We start from the raw sequence: 21,070 nt of genomic DNA, 5'->3' as shown, positions 1-21,070 counted from the left end.
CCCATCTGGTTAGTTGGAAACCCGTGATTGCTGGCTGGGAGAGAGGGTACATGAGCAGAGAGTGAAATGGAAAGCCCCGGGGAGCCAAAAACTCTCTCAGACAACTATCACCAGGCACAGCAAAGGCAGCAGGGGCCCAGAGAGGTGAAGGGACTTACCCAAGGACACACAGCAGTTAGAGACAGAACTGGGATTCAAGCCCTGATTTCTTTATCGCTGAAAAGGGAGTGGGTGGGTTTGAGGTACAAAGAGAGAGGCAGGACTTAGGGACAGGGAACTGGCATTGACTCCAGGCTTTACAGTTGACCCTCATCCACCCTTTGATCTTATTATCCCCATTTTACAGGCAAGGAAACTGAGGTTCAGAGAACCTCCTGCTACAAGTAGATGTATTGAGATAGGAGCCCAGAGGGGTTTGACTCCAATTGTGGGCTCGTTTCCCTGCTGTGAGGGTCTGGCCGAGCTCCTTCCCCCGCACCTGGAGCCAGGCTGCCAGGGCTGGGGGCATTGTCTATGGCTGCCACAGCAGGTGCTCTGAATGCCAACCCCGCTGGCCACACCTGTGGTGCTCTGGGCACGTTCCTGAACTTCCCTGAGGCTCAGTGTTTTCATCTATAAAATGCAGATAAGAAAGGCCACCTCTCAGGGTGGTTGTGTGGGTCACAGATGAGGCATCTCAAGCTCTCCTTGCAGAGCTCAGCACATAGTACGTGCTCACCGAGAGGCAGCTCTACTGCCCTAAGTCCCTCCGCATTAATTGTGCACAGAGGACCTACTGGGTGCGGAGCATCTCCTGGGGGACACTGGTGATTATAAAGCTGGGCCAGTCCTCTGGGGGAGGTATGGCCTCACAGCATGAAGTTTGGTGGTAACTTTGAATGCCATTATGTCCCATGAATAGGCGAGGGTCATCTTCACAAATCCCTGTGAGACAGGAACCACTGTCACCCCATTTCACAGAGGAGGAAGCTGAGGCTCAGGGAGGGGAAGGGACGTGCTCAGGACACAGCTTCTAAGTGCCAGAGCCGGGGTTATGACCCGGGCCTCCAGCCTCCTGAGCCCATCTCAGCCTGCCCACGGGCCCACCAAGCGGGGCAGCTGGCACTCGGGGCAGCTTGTATTCTGGGAGTTCAGAAGACCGCGTTTCGGCTGAAGTGGTAGAAGAAGGCTTCAGGGAAGAGAGAGAACTTGAGCTGAGCCTTGATGGATGGGGCAAGTCAGAAAGGACACATAGCTATGGAGCTGGCGTGAGACTGTGCAGCAAGGCCCTGTGTAAACACACACACATCGGTAAACGCAGGGCCTGGCGTGTGACTGGGCCAGGGGGTCTTGTGGCCCTAGGGAAGGCGGTCCCAGGGATGTCATGTGCTCTCATCTCCTGTTTTGCAGTGAACTTGCTGGACACGTCAACCATCTATGGGGACTGGGGCTGGCTCACGTATCCGGCTCACGGGGTAAGTGATGGGCAGTGGGGCAGAGGGTGGCTGTGACTCACAGAATCTAATCAGATAGATCTATAAGAAGCAGAGGCACAGAGAGGTGAAGGCACTTACCCGAGGACACACAGCAATGAGAGACAGAGCTGCTGATTTCTTAACAGTGTTGTGTGCACAGAGCCTTGGGAATAGAGAACCACCCCCGGTGCTGGGCAACTGGTGCTTCATGTCTGAGGCCCCAGATGTGGGATCCTCATGTCTGCGTCCTGGGTCTGCAGACTCACGATGTGCCACAGCTGGGCCCAGGGTAGCCTAAGGCATGTCATTGTCGAGGAACAGGGCCAGGAAGGGCCCTTTCTGGGGCTTTCACAGCTTCAGGATTGGTCCCCTCCCTCACAGCTGCCCTGCCCTCACCAGGGGCTGTCAGGAAACCTGGATTCCCTGCTTGCTTCTCTTTTCCATCAGCACCACCTGGCTGGCAGTGCCAGCCCCAGGCCTATCTGGTTCAGCCCATCAGCTCCCTTTGGGTCAGTGCTCATGGGAGAACCCCTCCCACTCTCCTGGGAGTAGACATGGTAACTCCAGGGACAAGGCTGCACTGCCTGGTCCCTCCACTTCTCTTATCCAAATCCCAGGAGGCGGGGCAGGAAAGCCAAAGAGTCTGGTGAGGTCCTGGCTCTGCCATCGACTAGCTGGGGCCCTGGGTCACCACCTCACCCCCCCTGGGTCTGTTTCCCGTCTCTAGAAAGGGAGGAGCATGTGACGATCCCGTGGGCTTTGGCGACACGTGATCTTAGACTGTGCCTGTTACCAGTGAGCCTTCCCTGAATGCATTGTCACCATCACTGTTATTAGTATACTAGAGGCCCAGTACAGGAAATTCGTGCACTGGTAGGGTCCCTAGCGGCTGCTGGTTGCCGGCTGGAGCCTCCCTCCCTTCCCCCGGCCAGCCCCGCCCCCTGGTCAAACTCCTGGACGATCTCCTGGTTGAGGGGACAATTTTCATACTACACTTTTATTATATAGGATAGTATGGTTGTATCTCACATAAATTTCCTCCTACAAATGTGCTCAGAAACATACACACATGCACACACACACACACACACGCACATCCCTGCTTTAGACGTGAGCACATCATGTACCACAAGTTCTTTCGTGAACACTGGCTTCCGAGGCTCTGGGGACAGAGGGATAATCGTGTTAATAATAATAACGATGATCGTGACACCAGGAGTTCACACTGATGAAGGGGGTCATTTCTTTACTTTGAGGTAGGCTTTTCATCCGGGCCATTTGTGGCCTGTGGCCTGTGGCTGAGGTCAGAACTCCCCTTCTCTTCCGGGGTCCCAGGGAGCAATAAGCTGAGTCGCTTCCTGTCCTCAGTCCTTGGGCACCAGGCTTCAGGAGCTGGAGGGTTAGGCCTCGGGGCCCAAGAGCTAGTAGGGAACCCCTTCTGTGGCTGAGCAGGCCAGTCCTGCCTGAGACAAAGGCGGGGTCCTTGGGGTGTCCCTTTACCTCCCTGGGCCTCCGTCTCTCCCTGGGCCGTGCTCTCTGTGTGCCCCAGTTGGCTGTCTCCTAGCGGGGAGGGGGGTGAACAAGGATCTTGGCTCTGCCGGGGGCCAGGGGCTGGCCCATGAGGAGGGGACTGCCTGCTGTGGTCTGGGTCAGCATTTCCCCTGACACCCCGCAGCTAAGGGGGAGTGGGCCTGGCTCCAGGTTGGCTCTGGGTGTCTCTGTCCCCCTCAGATCTCAGGACTTGGTTTTGAGGGTAACGAGGAGTGGTGAGGATTTTAAGCAGGCGAGGAGCAGGACCTGGCTTGTGTAATTCTTTTGTTTGCAGGGTGCTGTAAAGTATGGCTCAGAGTCATCCCATTTCATTTGGGACTTAGAACAAATAATAACTTATACCCAATAGCTCTTAACAATCTACAGAGGTTATCTCATTTGATCCTCACTCCCAATCCTGCAAGCAGGTACAGCCACCCCATTTTACAGATGAGGACACTGAGGCTCAGAGCCCTGGGAGATCATTACTCATCGTCAGACAGGTTCTAAGTTGTGGGGAGCGGCTACAGTGTTTGCACAGGCTCAAGCCTCGGACTAATGAGAGGGCACAGTCCTCTCATGGCAAAGCCATGTGCAGGTCCCAGCTTGGAGGGCAGAGCCCGCCCAGCACCATTATAGCCAAAGGCTATGGTTGTAAGCTTGACCCTACGGTCCGAACCTGTGGTCCCACGTGGCTGAGTCATGTGGGCTTGATAGAGTTCAGGTGCATGTAATTGAGTAGATTCAAAACCCACTCTTGACCACGCCCTTACTTTGCCTCGTGGAATCTGGCTATAAAATAAAGACACGCCTTTCAGGCCGTGGCGCTGTCGCTAGCTCTCCATCAGAGAGGACAGCGTCCAACCCAGACCCAGCTTTCATTCTCTTGTCTGTCTTTTCTCAATCCTTCACCACCCCCTCTCAGACTCACCGAAACTGGCTGAGCTGGCTCTGCACATATGGCGCCCAACGTGGGGCTGAGTATGCCATGGCTGTGCTGGCTCTCCACACTAAGTGATGGACTGGAACTCATATCTCTGAGCCTGGAGCCCGAGTGGAGTCCCTTCTGCTCTCTTTGGTCTCTGCCCTCATTGTGAGGTTGGGAGGCCGCCCTGCATTGTCCCCTGAGTTATGGACCACCTCCTGTGTCTGTGGGGCTTGCCCAGGGAGAGAACAAGGCCAGGGGAGACCCCTGGCTCCCACACTCCAGGCCTTGAACTGGACTACCAGGTGAACCTTGCCGATGCTGACATCCAGGGGGTCTAGGGAGGAGCTGGGATCTTTGGTTTAATATGCCTTCCAGGTGAGTGTCCTGCCCAGCTGGGTGGGGAGCCTTTGGAGATGGTCCTTGAGGTTCCTTCCACCCCTCTGGTCCTGCAGCCCGTTAAACAGCCTGGTACAGGCTCACCCAGGACCGTCTCCAGCATCAGCAAAGTTATCAGATTATCAGGCAGATGGCTCAGCCTGAAGGCCAAGGCGCTGGGTCCCCATGAGCCGGTGCTCTGCCGCCTCCAATCAGTGTGTCTCGGGCAAATCCTTTACCTCCCCCAACCCCCATGTTTATAACGTGGGGACCGTAACACGGGCTCCGTGGACTTGTCCTCTATGAGATGATGCATGAAAAGGACAGTTTACTGGTAACAAACCAGAAGCTCTGAGAGGTTAAGCATCTCCGCCAAGCTGGGGCGCGGGGGGGGGGGGGGGCGGGGGAGTCTGGCCCCAGAACCCATGCTTTTCACCAGGCTGTGCCCCTCCCTTTGCGCCCCGCCCTCCACACACTGGGCTGGCTTCACCTCTGGTAAGTAACAGCTGCCTCAGAGGAGGGCACACATTCCTTTCCATTGTCTCACTGGGTCCTCCCCATCCCCCAGAGCGGATGGAATGGGCAGGCTGCAGCCACCCCATTCTACATACGGAGAGGAGAGCCCGAGGCTCAGAGAGGGATGTGATATACCCAGGGCTGCACAGCTGGTTCACCGCGTTCCGTTCGGGGAATGAGAGACCGAGTTCCAGAGCAATGGTGGGGGTTGAGGGGGGAGGGTGCCAGGGCTAGAGAGGCAGCTGGGGTGGGAGTGGCGCCCAGCCCGGGATGGGGTGCCCCAGGTGGAGAGCAGGACGGATTCCACCTTTTTGCCAGCCTCCAGGAATTCCTGCCACTCTGGGCACCCGCAGCAGCCCTGGGGCTGGCAGGGCCAGGTCAGGCCGTTGGCATCGGTGGGGCAGCTGGAACGGACTTGAATAGAGCTGATTAATTTATCCCGGGCCCTGGCAGGAAACAGACAGGGAGCAGCTGGTTGGCTCTTTGGTGCTTTGTTAATTGTGACAGTGCCTTTAACCCCAGATGTGACTGACACAGCACTGCCTAGAGACCCCAGCTGCGGGGTGGGGTGCAGGGCAGGGGTCCTCTTGGGGTGGGGGGTTACAGGAAGCATGATCTCTTTCAGGTGAGGCTGGCACAGGCTGGGCTTTCCCCCAGTGGTCCCGGAGGCAGGCGCAGGCGGGCTGGGAAGATGCTCAGCGTGGTAGCGGCCCCACTCCTCGGTGCCTCTCTCTGCCAGGCCCGAGCGGCACACGTGCAGGCTTGCTCTCCATCCTCAGAGGCCTTGGAGAGGTGGGCCTGTCTGAGCTCCGTTTCACAGCTGTGGGTGCTGCGGGTCCAGACCACACGGCTGGCCAAGATGCGGTGGAACCGAGGGGCTGTGTCAGGCAGAAAGGACGTGAGGTGCCCGTGGTCCTCGCTCTGCCTCTTGCGGGCAGCTCAGAACCCCACGGCTTCTCAGGGCACCTCGAGGAGTGGTGGTGGTGGCGGCTTTTACCTTTTGTCCCCCTTTTCTTCTGACTCTATTTCTTTCTCTTCCTGTTACAGTTGACGTTCAATATTGTCTTATATTAGTTTCTGGTGTACAGCACAGTGGTTAGACATTTACACAATCATAACCCCCGTAAGTCCAGAACCCACCTGGCCCATACACGGTCATCGCAGCAGTACTGACTGTGTTCCCTATGCTGTACCCTGCGTCCGGCACTATTACCAATCGAAACTTCTGTGCCCATTAAACTATGCCTCCCCACTGCCTTCCCCAGCCCCTGGCACCCCTGTCTGCTTCCTGTCTCTCTGAATCTGACTGGTCTGAGAGCTTCGTGGAAGTGCAGTCACGCCACAGTTGTCCTTTTGTGTCGGGTTTATCTCATTCTGTGCGATGTCCTGGGGTCCCCCACGTTGCAGCCTGTGTCTGCAGGTTGAATACTGCCCCCGTGCGTGGATAGGCCACATTCTGGGTGTCCATTCATCCACCGATGGACACGTGATTCCACCTTCTGGCCGCTGTGAATGCGGGTGTGCGGATACCTGTCTGAGGCCCTGCCTTTATTTCATTAGAAGTGGAATTGCCGGACCATATGGTGATTCTGTGTTTAGTTTCCTGAGGAGCCACCATACTGTTCCGCACCGTGCCTGCCTGTACCATTGTACATTCCCACCAGCCACACTCCAGGGCTCCCGTCTCTACACATCCTCACCAAAACTCGTTTTTTGCTGTTGTTTTGATCATAACTCATGGGTGTAAAGTGGAACCACATTGTGCTTTTGAGTCACACTTCCCGACTGGTTAGTGATGCTGAGTATCTTTCCACGTCTATCTTCTTCAGAGAAATGTCCATTCAGGGCCTTTGCCCATTTTTAAATTGGGCTGCTTGTATTTTTGTTATTGAGTTGTAGGAGTTCTTTACAGATTCTGGATATTAATTCCTTATCAGAGACATGATTTGCAGATGTTTTCTCCCATCCACTGTGCCGTTTCACTCCGTTGGTCGTGTCTGGTGTGGTCAGCGATGCCTGGCCAGCACCTGGCACAGAAGCAGTCACAGTCCACTTTCCCGCATCCTGGCACCTGTGAGTGGACCCAGGCCGGCCCGGGAGCCCCCAGCCCTGTGTGGGGGGCTGAGGGTCCATCACGAGCAGCAGGGCCAAGTCCATCCATCAGTCACTGAACTAGCGCCAGACCAGAGGGCGCTGCTGCAGGATTTGAGGTGGGGTCCGTGCATCAGAAAGATTCCTCTGGGAGCTGATGTGGAAACTGGCCTGTGGGCTCGCTGACTTCCCCCCGCGGGTCCCCGCACTCTGGGAGGGATAGGAGTGGCCACAGAGAGACGAGGCCGGAGCAGTGCAGCCTTGGTCTCGGATCCAGTCCTGGCTCCATCATTCGCTAGTTATGCGACCTCAGGCACGGGCTCATATGTCTGAGACTCTGTTTGCCCATCTGTAAACAGGCCATACGTAAGCCCTCCCCAGAAGGAGTGGCACTCTGCCCCCACAGCTGTAGGTGCCTGGTGTCTAGCAGCTGTGACAGCCGCCAGACAAGGTCAGCTCCTCCAGGCTGGAGGATGCCCCCCCTTCTTCTTCCCCAGGACCCCCCAGCACATGCATGAGGCAGGTGGCGGGGGGACTGTCAGACTCCCATTTCAGCGGGCTGTGCTCTTTCTGCCGCAGTGGGACTCCATCAACGAGGTGGACGAGTCCTTCCGGCCCATCCACACATACCAGGTGTGCAACGTCATGAGCCCCAACCAGAACAACTGGCTGCGCACCAGCTGGGTGCCCCGCGATGGTGCCCGGCGCGTCTACGCCGAGATCAAGTTCACCCTGCGCGACTGCAACAGCATGCCCGGCGTGCTGGGCACCTGCAAGGAGACCTTCAACCTCTACTACCTGGAGTCGGACCGCGACCTGGGCGCCAGCACGCAGGAGAGCCAGTTCCTCAAGATCGACACCATCGCGGCCGACGAGAGCTTCACGGGCGCTGACCTGGGCGTGCGGCGCCTCAAGCTCAACACGGAGGTGCGCGGCGTGGGCCCGCTCAGCAAGCGCGGCTTCTACCTGGCCTTCCAGGACATCGGGGCCTGCCTGGCCATCCTGTCCCTCCGCATCTACTACAAGAAGTGCCCCACCATGGTGCGCAACCTGGCTGCCTTCTCGGAGGCGGTGACCGGGGCAGACTCTTCCTCGCTGGTGGAGGTGCGGGGCCAGTGCGTGCGGCACTCGGAGGAGCGGGACACGCCCAAGATGTACTGCAGCGCCGAGGGCGAGTGGCTGGTGCCCATCGGCAAGTGCGTGTGCAGCGCCGGCTACGAGGAGCGGCAGGATGCCTGTGTGGGTGAGCGCGCCCCGTGTGGGCTGGCTGGCGGGTGGGCTCAGTCGGGGCAGGGCTGCCAGGGTGTGTGTGGGGGGGTGGCGGGGGGGCACATCACAATCAGCAGGCGTCTGGGTGGTGCACACAGCACCTGGGATAGTGGTGAACCTCCCGTGTTTCTGGGTCAGCAGATGCACCAGCCATCTGTGTGTGGTGGGGGGCAAGGAGGGAAACACACTCCAGCCAGGCGGTACCCTCCGTGGCATGTGGAGAGGTAACCCTACAGGACCCTGTGTGATCGGGGTTCCTGGGTGCACACCTGTGCTAGGGAACAATGCGGTGAGCTGACAGGTCAGCGTTGTCCTAAGCACCTTTCACGTACTAACTCATCCCATCGCACTGCTACCTATAAAACAGAAACGACAGTTGTCCTGGTTTTATAGATGAGACGAGGCACAGAGAGGCAAAGTGACTTGACCCAAGGTCACACAGCTGGGGAGGGACAGGGCTGTGAACCCAGAAGTCTGGCTCTAAAGTCCGTGCTCAAAACCGCTAAACTGCTGGCCTGTGGGGTGGAGGGAGGTGGCGCCAGGCCCCGTGAGTGGGTGCCGTGTGGGGCCATTGTGAAGGTCTGCGGGCAGGGACACCAGGGAGAGCTGTCCAGGTGGGGCATGTCACTGGGGGATCTTACTAAGGGCCTTGGGAGAGGACAGCCGAGGTGCTTGTGAAGGAGGACAGCTGAGGGCACCTGGGTCATAACTAGCATGACACCTGCCCCCACAGGTGTACTGCTGGGGTTCCATGTCAGGGAGCAGGAGCAGGGCCGACCTCAAGCTGTGTGTGTGCGTGTGCGTGTGCGTGTGCGCATGCGCGTGCACGTGTGTGTGGTCAGCAGACCCCCACGTGGCACAGGGCAGCCGAGCATCCCACGAGCCCAGGAACACTGGGAGAGCAGGTGTGGACAGACAGCTGGTACCCCAGCTGGTACTGGTCTCAGCCTGGTTGCCCTCTGCCCTTCCTTGGCCTCCCCGGGGGCTGGACACATGGCAGCTCAGCCACTCAGCACAGCGAAGCCTGCTGTGGGGACCAAGGTCATTCTCTGGGACCAGGGTCGTCCATCCAGCTACCAGTCCCTTTCCAGCCCCTCTCTGGGGCTCTCTGGTTTCCTTAAAAATCCTTTTTCACACTCCCAACTGCTACGAGTTCACTGCTCCTGGACCCTAGACTCAAAGCACCTTCTGTGACATTTGCCTGTTTCGGGGTTTGTTCTACCCTCTGTGGCCTAGTGCACCGGGCTCCCCAGATCCCCAGCCTCTCCCGGTCCCTGTCACAGACATCCCTGTATTTCTCAGCTCCCGGCTGGGTAATAATAATAATAATAATAATAATAATAATAATAATAGACATCCCTGTTGCCTTGACAGCTTGCAAGGGGATTCCTCAGACATCAGTTCATTTGCTCAATGTAGCAAGGCAGGTATTAGAATTCCATTTTATAGATGGGAAAACTGAGGCTCAGACGGTCAGATCACCTACTGAGGTCTCACAGCTGGTGAGAGGTGGAGCTGGGACCTAGTCTGTCTTGCTCTGAGCCAGGGGTAGGCATCTAACCTATCCCTGGCCCACCCCAACTGCTTTTCTCAGCAGAGCTGGCTTCCAACACCCCCTCCTTCTGTAGGGATAATAAAGTCCTTTAGAGACGATTTTTTGAGCATTTGCCATGTGCCAGGCACTTAGTGATTCTTACACATCATGTTAGCTACTCATTCTGTCGAGCATCTAACTGTGTCCCAGGCCCCGGGGATATAGACACAGGGAGTCCCCGCCTTCGGGGAGTTCACGCAGTTTCTCATCCTTACGATACTTCCCGAAGCTAATTATTATGTCCCCACCTTACAGATGCGAGACATTGAGCCCCTCAACTTAAGTCACACGGGAGGGATCGGATGCCAGGTGTCTCACTCCCGAGCCCTGAACTGTTTCCTGTGTCCTCAAAGCCCCGCCCCCCTCCTCCCCAGGTAACACTCAGACAGTAACTGGCTCACCGGCAGGTGGACATCTGTCCGCCGCTGCCCCCAGCTCTGGGTCTGTCCAGCCCCCAAGCACGCACAAGCCCCTTGCTTGTCCTGTGTGCGCTGAGATGCGCTCGCCCGCAGGAGGGAGACCGGTCCTCCTGACTTCAGGGTTGGGGCTTTGCTCAGAGGTACTGCTCCGGCCTCCTTAGACAGAGGCGGGAAGAGGAGCCCAGAGAGGGACTGTGTCTTGCCCAAGGTCCCCCAGCATGTCAGGGGCAGGGCTCTTGGTGGAAACCCCAAAACCTAAGCAGCGGAACCCCCCAGGGCCGGGGGAGGCCAAGGCCACCCCCATTTCCTGGTGCTGCTGGGCGGCGATAAAAAATAAAGAGAAGGCAAAGCAGGGCCAGGGAATTGCAGCGGATTTTGAATTTTACATTTAAATCACAATACGCATGATGATGCCAGTTGCAAGGTAATCACAGGTTTTATAGAAAATATTAATTCACGGTACCCTGCTGCAGGCAGCGAGGTTTCAGGACAGAGTGCCGGTTTTAAGTCGCTGGAGGAGAGAGGGTTTCTGATCGTCCTGTGGGCGGGCTCCTGGGATTGTCCGCGGCACCTCCTTGAGGAGCAGCGCAGGCCCAGCACTGAGGCCCACGGAAGGGCGGCGGCTGTGTCCCCCATCCCCACCCCCTCCTTGGTGGGTAGCCTGACCGTGCGAAGATGGGGACCAATAAGAAGCTGGGAACAGATGGGGGTGCATTTCCTGGGCTGTGGCTACCTGAGGGGGGTCCTCTCAGAGCTGTGGGACCTCCTCAGTTTATGGGGCTCCTGCTCTGGTGGATGGGTCTCTCTGAGCAAACAGTGAGGAGAGGAAGGGCTGGGACTTGCTAAGAGGGGGGTCCTGAGTTGCTCAGCCTTGAGTGCCCTCCCCCACCCCCCGCACCCCTGAGGCCTGCAGCAGGGGCCAGGCCACATGACAGCCACCCTGCCAGGCTCTGGGATCCTGTTTCTCAAGTTTCGCCCTCACAGCGCCCCTTAGCAGTGGGCTGTGCTTGCCTTCACTCAGGAGAAGGAACCTAGCTGGTCACAGCACTGTTTGGAGGCCTGACTGAGACCCACGGAAGAATATCAGAGCCATAAGGAGGGAATGCAGCTTACCAGTGAGGAAATGGAGGCCCAGAGAGGTGAAGTGACTGGCCCCAGGGCACACAGCTAGGGGTGGTGGACTGAATCAGCTCCCTGACCAGGAAGCTCCCCAGGCCTCACAGTTCCTGACCCAGTGAACTGCCCCACATCTGGTGCTCTCCCCTCCCACCCCTGCCCCAGACAGGGGAGGATCTCCGAGAGTATCACCCGGGGAGCAGCAGTCCAGCCTGAAGTCCCAGTTCCGTCCTTCCTGTCACCTGGACACCGACTATAAATCACCCTCCACCGCCCTAATCATCTTTCTATAAATACCGGAGTCTCATTTCAGAGGGGGAGCATGAACGCCGAGCTCTCTTGCCTCCTGACTGTGTTTAAAATCTGATTTAGAATTAATTTCCTTTGGTCGTCCACCGGCGGACACCTTATTTGTCAAATCTCAAGCTCTTAGCGGGGGAGAACAGAGAGGTGGCCGGGGCCTCGGGCAGCTGCTGGCCTGACAGGCGGCCTGGGCAAGGTGCCCTCGGCAGGGGCAGGGGCCCCTCCTGGCCCACGGCCACACGGGCCAGGCACACGCAGACTCCGGAAGCACCCTGGGTGGACGGGCAGGGCCGGGCCCCAGCCCAGAGCTGCTCCATCTGCCTGGGCCATTAATTCCCGGCTCTGCCTCCAGGTCTCTGGGCTCCCTGAGGCCTGGTGATTAGTATTCTTATTAAAGATTATTTTATTTCATTGCGCGGATTAATCTGGCCTTGACACGTTCGAGCCATATGGGGATTAGTGAAGCGTGTGAGAACTGCCCATTGGCGAGCGGCGGAGTGGCGAGGCCATCTCCAAGGCCAGGGACGCCTCCCGAGTTTGCATTCTGGCTGGGGGCGTGGCGAGGGTGGGGGTGACGAGGGCGAGGCACTCAAGCTCCCCGAACCTGTTTCCTCTCTGTCAAACAGATGTATTAATGCCAACGACATAGACTTGTAATAATAAGTGCCCGGCAGCATCCTGGCGTGAATGCACATGTATGCGTCCATGTTATCCTCACGTCAGCCCTCGGAGCGCCCCTCGTACAGATGAGGAAACTGAGGCCCAGCAACATGTCCCATGGCACTTAGCTTAGGTGAAGAGGTTGGACAAGAAAAGGAACCCGGGCAGCCTGCACCCCAGGGCTGGTCTTAACTGGCAAGGTCTTAGATGAACTCCGAACGGTCAGGGTCTCTGAATGAAGACTGTCGCGTGCTTCCTTGGTGCCAGGCATCATGCCAGGATGTCAACGCATGTGTCCTTGTCTGCCCCGCGCGGCTCTGAAAGCTCCCTGAGAGCAGGACCAGCTCTTCCTGAGCTCGGGTCCATGGGTGCTCAGTGAATTTGGGTGAAGGAGTAACTGAGGGACAGAATAAGCAAACAGTCTCTGAGGTGCTGATCGACGTGGATCCGATAATTACAGTGGGGATCACTGTCCGTCAGTTCAACAGCACATTCAGCAAATATTTGCTGACCAAGCGCAGAGCCCGCTTCCTGGGCTCAGAAGGGAGCTCTTGGGCTGGGCCCAGGACTGGGCCTCCTAGGAGGCTCCTGGGAAGAGGAGGTGAGACCACAGTGTGCCAATTAGGAGCCCCCCAATTCCAAGCTCCCAGCCCCCAGTCAGGCCCAAGGCCCCTCAGGGCCTCCCCAGATGGGTCTCAAAACCGGGGCACGTATTCCCCACCCTGGAGGCCCCCCTGACTCCACGGCTTCTGAGTCTCTGCAGCAATTTAAGGACATCCTCGTGTCTCTGGATTTCAGGTTTTCTCTCAAGTTAGTAGAATTTTACAAATTAACCTGATTTTAGCTATTATAATAAAGAGAGATGATTTTTAAAATGACGTAATGTCTTGTCAAATAGAGCTCCTCTCAAGCCCAGGGTTTTCTAGAACCGGACTTAGTGGGAAAAGAGCCCGTGAGCTCCCTGGGGGTCCCTGGTGCAGAAGGTTCGGTTCCAGGGATGGAGCTGGGAGCTCCTGGCTGGGTGGCATCTGGGCCTCCTGAAGGCCTGGGGCTCTGCCCAGAGCAGATAATGGTGCGAGTAGCTCACTTGGAAAACTCCCAGCGGCATTGGCAACCTCTTGGCCTGGTGCTAGGAACCGTGGGATGAATACGGCCGTCCTGGGCCTTATTCACAAGGATCTGCCCACAGGGACCTTCTGGTCTAAGAGGAGAGTGAGACACACAGATAAATAAGTACAGCAAAGTGTTACAGGTGGTGAGGCTGAGCAGGGGCTGTGGAATAGGGAGGGCAGTGGCCACTTCTGTGTGCGTGTGGCCGTGTGTGTGTGGGGGGGAGGGTAGGGGGGGTCCAAAAAGGCTTCATTGAAGAAACGGTTAAAAGGAATCTGGAAAGAGTTTGACAGGTGGACACAGGAGAACAGGCAGCCCTGGAGGAAGGCACGGCACGCGCAAAGGCTCTGAGAGGGAAAGAACCTGCCGGGTGTGAGGAATGGCCCGTCCTTTAGCTCTGCCTGAGGATCGGGGTGAGGGGCCTGCAGGGAGAGCGTGGGGTGCCAGGCTTATGGGGGCCCGTGAGGATTGGAACTGGCAGCGACAGAGTCAGGCGTCCTTATAGGGAGTCCCTCAACCCAGAGGACGCCCGGTCCCGGCATGGCTGACTCGTTCTTGTCCTCAGGCCACAGCTCACATGTGACCTCCTGTCTCCTTCTGGGGGGAGCTGGCTGCTCCTTTCTTTCCTTTCTGGGAACACCACAGCCTGCTTCCTGTGTGCCCCCAAATGCCACCCCCTGAAGGCAGAGACCATGTGGATCTGGCTCATGGCCGTGTCTCCAGCGCCCAGTCAGTGCCTGGCACCGAGCAGGTGCCCACGCAGCCGCTGGGGTTGGGAAAGCAGGGCTGGAGGCCGGGTGTGGAGGCTGCTGAGTCATCCAGGTGAGACATGAGGCAGAGGCTGGAGAGAGGGCCACGTAGGAGACAAGTCCGTGGCAGCCACGGTGACAGTGACGCGATCTCAGAGGGGCCGGGGGCCTGCGATTCCTGAATGGTCAGCATTGCATGGAGAGCTTATCAAACACAGACTTCCATCCCCCCTTCCCCACATTCCTGCTCTTCTAACTCCTAGCACACGGGTCTTTTCCATTGAGTGTCTGCCCACTCTCACTCCCTGTCCCCTTTCGTGTCCGGCCCAAATGACATCCCTGGGTTTGGCTCCCCTTTGAGTCTTAGCCTCTTGGCCCTGCCCCTGAGGCTGGTATCTCACTCAGGACCCGTGTCCTGTAATGGGCAGGTCTTGGTGGGAGGGGCTGGGGAAGGAGAGGCCCTTCCCTGTGCCGCCTTTGGGGCTGGGACTCCGGTGTCAGGGTCCCGGCCTCAGCTCTGCCTTCGACTTGCTGTGCAGCCCTGTGTAAGTCACGGGTCCTCTCTGTGCTCCGGTCCCTCCCTCACAAATGAAGGTAGGACGGGGGATGCTGAAGGTCTGCACCTCTGTCCCTCAGGGGACCCCCCCGCCCCCCGCCAGGAAGCCCTGGGTCAGAGTGAGAGTTGTCCCCGAGACCAGCGGGCTTACCTCCAGCCACCTTCTCCTCCACAGCCTGTGAGCTGGGCTTCTACAAGTCGGCCCCTGGGGACCAGCTGTGTGCCCGCTGCCCTCCCCACAGCCACTCCACGGCCCCGGCCACCCAGGCCTGCCGCTGTGACCTCAGCTACTACCGCGCAGCGCTAGACCCGCCGTCTGCAGCCTGCACCCGTGAGTACCATCCCAAGACCCCAGCACCACGTGTGTGAGGGGTTCTCTGGGGGCCTGCGCACGTGTCTGGGAACCTGAAGAGGACTCCTGAGCCCCAGTAGAGCCTTGTGAACGCCACGTGTGCACCTGGCCCTGCAGGGGAAGCGTGTGCTGGAGCAGGTGTGGTCGTGTGCGTGCGTGTCCGGGGTACCGGAGGTGACTCTGAAGGAATCTGGCGTCGCGCCTACTTGTCTGGACTTTCTGCTAACTCGGCTCCTCCATTGCCTCCTGTCCCCCAGCCTGAAGGGGCCTCTCGCCTCCCATCCCAGCTGGGGTGGGGCTGCAGCCAGCACAGCCACCCCACTTGCCAGCCCTGGACTCTTGTGGTGGGATGAGGCGGACTTCACACGGTTCTGACCGATTTTACCCCAGAATTTACCCCAACCTGATCCCCATCTTTCCCTGCCCCCACCTCCATCACCACCCAGCCCCAGGCTCCATGCACAAGGCAAGTGAGGGCCCAAGTGTATTCACACCACACACAGGTGCGCGCGCGCGCACACGCACACACACACACACACGCACACACACACACACACACACACACACACACACTCTCCCTCCACCGTTCTGCCCATTCCTGTGCATTCCTGTGCAGACCTGTGCATGTGGGACCTGCTGGGACAGAATGGATGGCTGAGTGACATGGTGACATCTCTGGGCTCCCAGCCCAGGAGAGCCCAGCCTGTCTAGGTCACTGACAGTTGCCCTAGACTCGGGTTTCTCTCCAAATTCACCATCTGGGCTCTAGACATCTTAAGGCTGGGCTTTCAGTATTCCAGACCCTTCAGATTGAAGATTCTCCATGATTCCGAGATTCCACAATTCTATTAAGATCTGAGATCGCCTTCCTGGGATTCTGGGAGTTGGAATTCTGAGGCCCAGGGGTCTCCACAGCCCCGCCCCCACCCCAGGCTCTCCTGGCGCCAAGGCTCCAATCCCCATCCTCAGGGGCTCACCCAGCCCCACCGCTCTCTCCAAGGTTCTGTGCTGCCCAGATGGGGGCTCTCATCTTGGGGGAGGGAGGGTTTGGGGACACCCATTGGGCTTCCTGGGGCCTCACTCTGCTCTAGCCAAGTGCTCGGTGGCATTAACATGACGTTCAGCACAGGGGGCTAAGGAGTGGAGTGTGGGCACCCAGAGAGGCTGCTGTGGGCACCCCCGGGCCATGCAGTCTATTTCCGGCTCTTATGAAACCGCTGGGAAGCACAAGCCCCAGGCTCCCTGTTGTCCAGCGGAGGAAGGGGGGCCTTAGATTTCTGGGACAGACTGTGACCTTGTGGTCCTAGTCCAGTGGCAGACACTGCCTCCACCCTTGCCTCCACCCTATGCTTCTAGAGCAGCGGTTCTCAACCTGTGGGTCGCGACCCCTTTGGGGGTCGATCGACCCTTTCACAGGGGTTGCCTAAGACCATCGGAAAACACATACATAATTACATATTGTTTTTGTGATTAATCACTATGCTTTAATTATGTTCAGTTTGTAACAATGAAAATACATCCTGCATATCAGATATTTACATTACAATTCATAACAGTAGCAAAATTACAGTTATGAAGTGGCCACGAAAATAATTTTATGGTTGGGGGTCACCACAACATGAGGAACTGTATGAAAGGGTCGCGGCATTAGGAAGGTTGAGAACCACTGTTCTAGAGGATAGAGCAGGTGTGACCTTATCCTTAGGGAACCCCAAATATCTTGGGGGAGCCAGAGACCTTCCCTGGTCTGTCGGGGGAACTGGACCACCCCAAATAAATACCCTTTACCCGCCTCCCCCTGTTATTCTCTGCGCCCAGGGCCGCCCTCAGCACCAGTGAACCTCATCTCCAGTGTGAATGGGACCTCTGTGACCCTGGAGTGGGCCCCTCCACTGGACCCGGGCGGCCGCAGCGACATCACCTACAACGCCGTGTGCCGCCGCTGCCCCTGGGCGCTGGGCCGCTGCGAGAAGTGCGGGAGCGGCACCCGCTTCGTGCCCCAGCAGACGAGCCTGGTGCAGGCCAGCCTGCTGGTGGCCAACCTGCTGGCCCACATGAACTACTCCTTCTGGATCGAGGCCGTCAACGGCGTGTCGGACCTGAGCCCCGAGCCCCGCCAGGCCGCCGTCGTCAACATCACCACGAACCAGGCAGGTAGGCGGAGCCGCTCCGTGCCCAGCTCCCTGGCCCTGCCCTCCCAGGCCCCCGAGCGCTGCACAGGCTGGCGTGGCCTTGGGCCGGTGCCTGCCTCTCTGGCCCTGCCCTGCTCCCCAGGACCTGGAGCTCCGGGCTCCCTTAGGACAGTAGGACGCATCCTATGATCCAGAAAGCACAGAGGCAGGTGCTCACAGCCATCATAGGCCTGGGTTCCAGAACTTTCCCTCTCTGCCTCTGCTTGCTCCCTGGTGCACTGGCATGCATAGTACCTGCCCGAGGCACTGTTAGGAGGCTTAAATGAAGGACAGGAAAATGCTTGGCCCAGCATCCGGCCCATGGACTTGGTCTCCTGGTCTGGACAACAGCCAGCCATTTATCTCTGTTTCTAGCCAGTGGTTGCACTGAATTTAGCCACTGGAACCTCTTTCTTTCCAAATTCTGGTGGGTCCTGCCCATCAAGTGACAGCCTGACCTAAGCCCACAGTGACAGCCAGCTTCCCTGTCAGCAACCACCGCACACGTGGCCTGGACCCCCACCACGCCCCATCCTCTCCTCCCCACACCACGCAGGCCCAGCAGACGCCTCTCCCACCAAGTCCCAGAGCAGGAAACAGAGGGACAGAGAGCCACCCAGCATCACCCCATAGGAAGTGGCAGAGCCAGGAATCAAGCTCACATCTGTCTCACTCCCAAGTGAACTCTCCGGTGTCTTCTTATAAAGGCACCAATCCCAATATGAGCCCCCCCCCCCCCCATGACTCATCTTAACCTAACTACCTCCTGAAGGTCCAGCCCCAATGATCACATTAGGGGTTTGGGCTTCAACATATTCATTGGGGGGAGGGGGGACACACAGTTAACATCCATAGCCCCTCCGATGTGCCCATCACGTGTTGCCTGGACAACCACAGGAGCCCCCTCCCACCTTGCCCGCCATTGGTTCTCACACCACATCCTGAATGAGCTTTAAAAATGTAAGATTTCTCCATATCCCCTTCAACACTTGCTATTTCTTGTCTAATTGATAACAGCCATTCTAACAGCTGGGAGGTAGTATCTCATTGTGGTTTTGATTTACATTTCCCTCATAATAGTGGTGTGGAGCATCTTTTCATAGACCCGTTGGCCACCTACCTTATGTCTCCCTTGGAGAACTGTCTATGCAGGTCCTTTGCCCATTTTTTATTCAGGCTCTTTTTCTGTTGTTGAGTTGTATGGGTTCTTTATATACTTTGGCTATCAGCCCCCTTATCGGAAGTATCGTTTGCAAATATCTTCTCCCATTGGGTTGGTTGCCTAAATTTATATAATGTTATTAGCATGAGCGGCCCCTGCCTGCCTCTCCAGCCTGACCCCATCCACTCTTGCCTGGCTCTTCCCTTTCAGCCACACTGGCCTCGGTTCTCATCCTTGAACACACCAAGCCCTTCCCCCGCTGGGCCTTGGCCTTGCTTCTCCATCACAGTGACTCGCTCCGCCCTGTGAGGTCCCCATGGCTGGCTCCTTCAGTCCTCAGCTCGACTGGCATCCCCACCCCAGGGAGGCCTACCCTGGCCAGCCCAGCTGACATGGCCAGGTCCCTCCGGACCCCTGTGGGAGGTCCTTTCCATCACAGCTCCCTCTTCCTGTCTCACACGGCACTTCACCAACCTGTCATCACGCACTGACTTGTATTCACTGTCTCCCTTCCGGGACCGTGAGCGCCTTGGAGGCTGTCTGGGTCCCTGCAGTCTCCCCAGGTCCTAGCCCAGTGCCGGGCCTGTGGAAGGCATTCAGGAAACCCTAGGGGCACCATAGAGTGGACCCCACAGCTCAACAGCCCTGAGCAAATGGTCAAGGTTTATCCTCAGAGACCACTGCTCCCCGTCCTGTCCTCACCTCTTCTCCACAACCCCCTCTTTACCGAAAGCCTTCTCTGGCGCCCCGCCCACTTCCCTCCCACCTAGGAGTTCTGATCTCCCTCTGTCTGCCCCACTCACACTGTTGCCTTGGCAATTTCTTCCACTTTAAGAGGTGTTCGTATTCCTGGCTCCGCGCGTGCATCGCTGCAATGGTCTCATCTGATCCTCGGTCTTCCTGGCAGGGGTGCCCACTAGCTTGCTAGCTTAGCTGCTGTCTGGATGGGGAAGCTGCAGCCATGAGACCCAGGCAGCAAGAGGGGCTGGGCTGTGAGTCCCAGACTGTGGGGTCACCTATGAACCACACCCTCCAACTTACCTCTGGAGTCGCTTCTTAACTCTTCATGTCAAAGTACAGCGTTTACTGAGCAGCTACTGTGTGCAGTCTCTGCCTTCAGGGGACTCCCAGGCCTCCCAGGAGACAAGATGCCCAGATATGAGGCAGGTGGGGGACACAGGAGGCGCAGGGGTGAGCAGAGGGGGAAGAGGAGGCCTGCGGGCTGGAGGGACAGGGAGAGGGGGATGCATCCCTGCAGGGACTTTCCTGTTTGGCTGTGGCTGGGTCTCTATCTGACACTTTGCAGCAGACCCACTCCAGGATAATTGCACTGGACATGGGAGGGAGGGAGGGAGGGAGGGAGGGAGGGAGGGAGGGAGGGAGGGAGGGGAATGGATGGAGGAGGGAACGGGTGAATCGGTCAATGAGTGAGGGTGAATGGGTGTCTTCGTGTGACTGTGAGAACACTTGAGCTCAAACGGGCCAGGCTCGGCTCATGTCCCTTCCCGAAGTATACTGATCCGTCCTGGTCATACCTCCAAGCCTGGCGGTGAGGGTGCGGGCTCCCTCCATTCGTGTCCTTCCTTCTTCCTCCTCCCTCGGGCAGTCCTGAGAGCTGTGGCACAGAGGGCTGGGGTGGGAGACATGGAGGCAGAGACATCAGGTGATGGGGCTCCAGAGTGGACGAGAACAGCTGCTTGCTGGGGCTGCCGGGGGCCTGCACCCTCAGTGGCAGGGCCTGGCCAGAGAGGAGAAGGAAGAGGAGTGAAAGCCGGGTTCCTCAGGCCTTGTCTGGGTCAAGCCACCCCCAGCATCCCAGGCCAGAGGCAGCTGTGCAGAGCCCAGGTGACTGACCAGGCGGCAGCCTATGATTTGCCAGGAGGACTGGAGGGGGCGGGCTCTCCGGGGCAGAAGCAGGACAGCCAGCAAGCATGGCCCACGCAGGGCCTGGGAAGGGGTGGGACAGAGGCCGGCCCCAGTTATCACCCATCCACCCATCTGACCAAGGCCGGCCTCCCGCCCTAGCCCCGTCCCAGGTGGTGGTGATCCGCCAGGAGTGGGCCGGGCAGACCAGCGTCTCGCTGCTGTGGCAGGAGCCCGAGCAGCCCAACGGCATCATCCTGGAGTACGAGATCAAGTACTACGAGAAGGTACCAGCCTCCGGCGGGGGGGGGGGGGGGGGGGGGCGCCAGGCAGGGGTGCCCTTGGCTGACGGCGCCCCCGTGGACAGGACAAGGAGATGCAGAGCTACTCCACCCTCAAGGCTGTCACCACCAGGGCCACGGTCTCGGGCCTGAAGCCGGGCACCCGCTACGTGTTCCAGGTCCGAGCCCGCACCTCGGCAGGCTGCGGCCGCTTCAGCCAGGCCGTGGAGGTGGAGACGGGGAAACCACGTGAGTGCAGCGAGGGCAAGGGGGCTGGGCCAGGCCAGCCGGTCAGAGGAAGGGAACTTGCCCGGCTGGTGCCGGTGCTGGTTTGGCATTTTCACAGCTGAAAGCAGCTGAGGCTCCGAGAAGGGAAGGGACTTGCCCCAAGGCAACCGAGCTCCTAACAGCCAAAACCCTGGCTTTTACTGAAGATCCGTGTGGCGTGCCATCCGTGTGGCGTGCCGGCATCCTGATGCCCTTTGCCAGCAGGACAGCCTGCTTGTCATCCCAGAGAGCCTCTAGAGCAGTGGTTCTCAACCTTCTGGCCCTTTAAATACAGTTCCTCATG

At 58.2% G+C, this 21,070-nt stretch overlaps 1 protein-coding gene across 1 annotated transcript in view; it reads left to right on the top strand.

The window, feature by feature from the left end:
- Positions 1-21,070, top strand: part of EPHA8 (EPH receptor A8) — a 34,162-nt gene that overhangs the window by 4,204 nt on the left and 8,888 nt on the right. The window contains exons 2-7 of the mRNA XM_059690885.1: positions 1,390-1,454; positions 7,474-8,137; positions 14,846-15,001; positions 16,841-17,176; positions 20,381-20,505; positions 20,586-20,748. Coding sequence (XP_059546868.1) covers positions 1,390-1,454; positions 7,474-8,137; positions 14,846-15,001; positions 16,841-17,176; positions 20,381-20,505; positions 20,586-20,748 — 1,509 coding nt within the window. The remainder of the gene's footprint in view (positions 1-1,389; positions 1,455-7,473; positions 8,138-14,845; positions 15,002-16,840; positions 17,177-20,380; positions 20,506-20,585; positions 20,749-21,070) is intronic.

Source organism: Myotis daubentonii, chromosome 3 (genome assembly GCF_963259705.1).
Source record: "Myotis daubentonii chromosome 3, mMyoDau2.1, whole genome shotgun sequence".
In the NCBI taxonomy this organism is placed as follows: domain Eukaryota; kingdom Metazoa; phylum Chordata; class Mammalia; order Chiroptera; family Vespertilionidae; genus Myotis; species Myotis daubentonii.
This window is presented reverse-complemented; position numbering and strand designations above follow the sequence as displayed.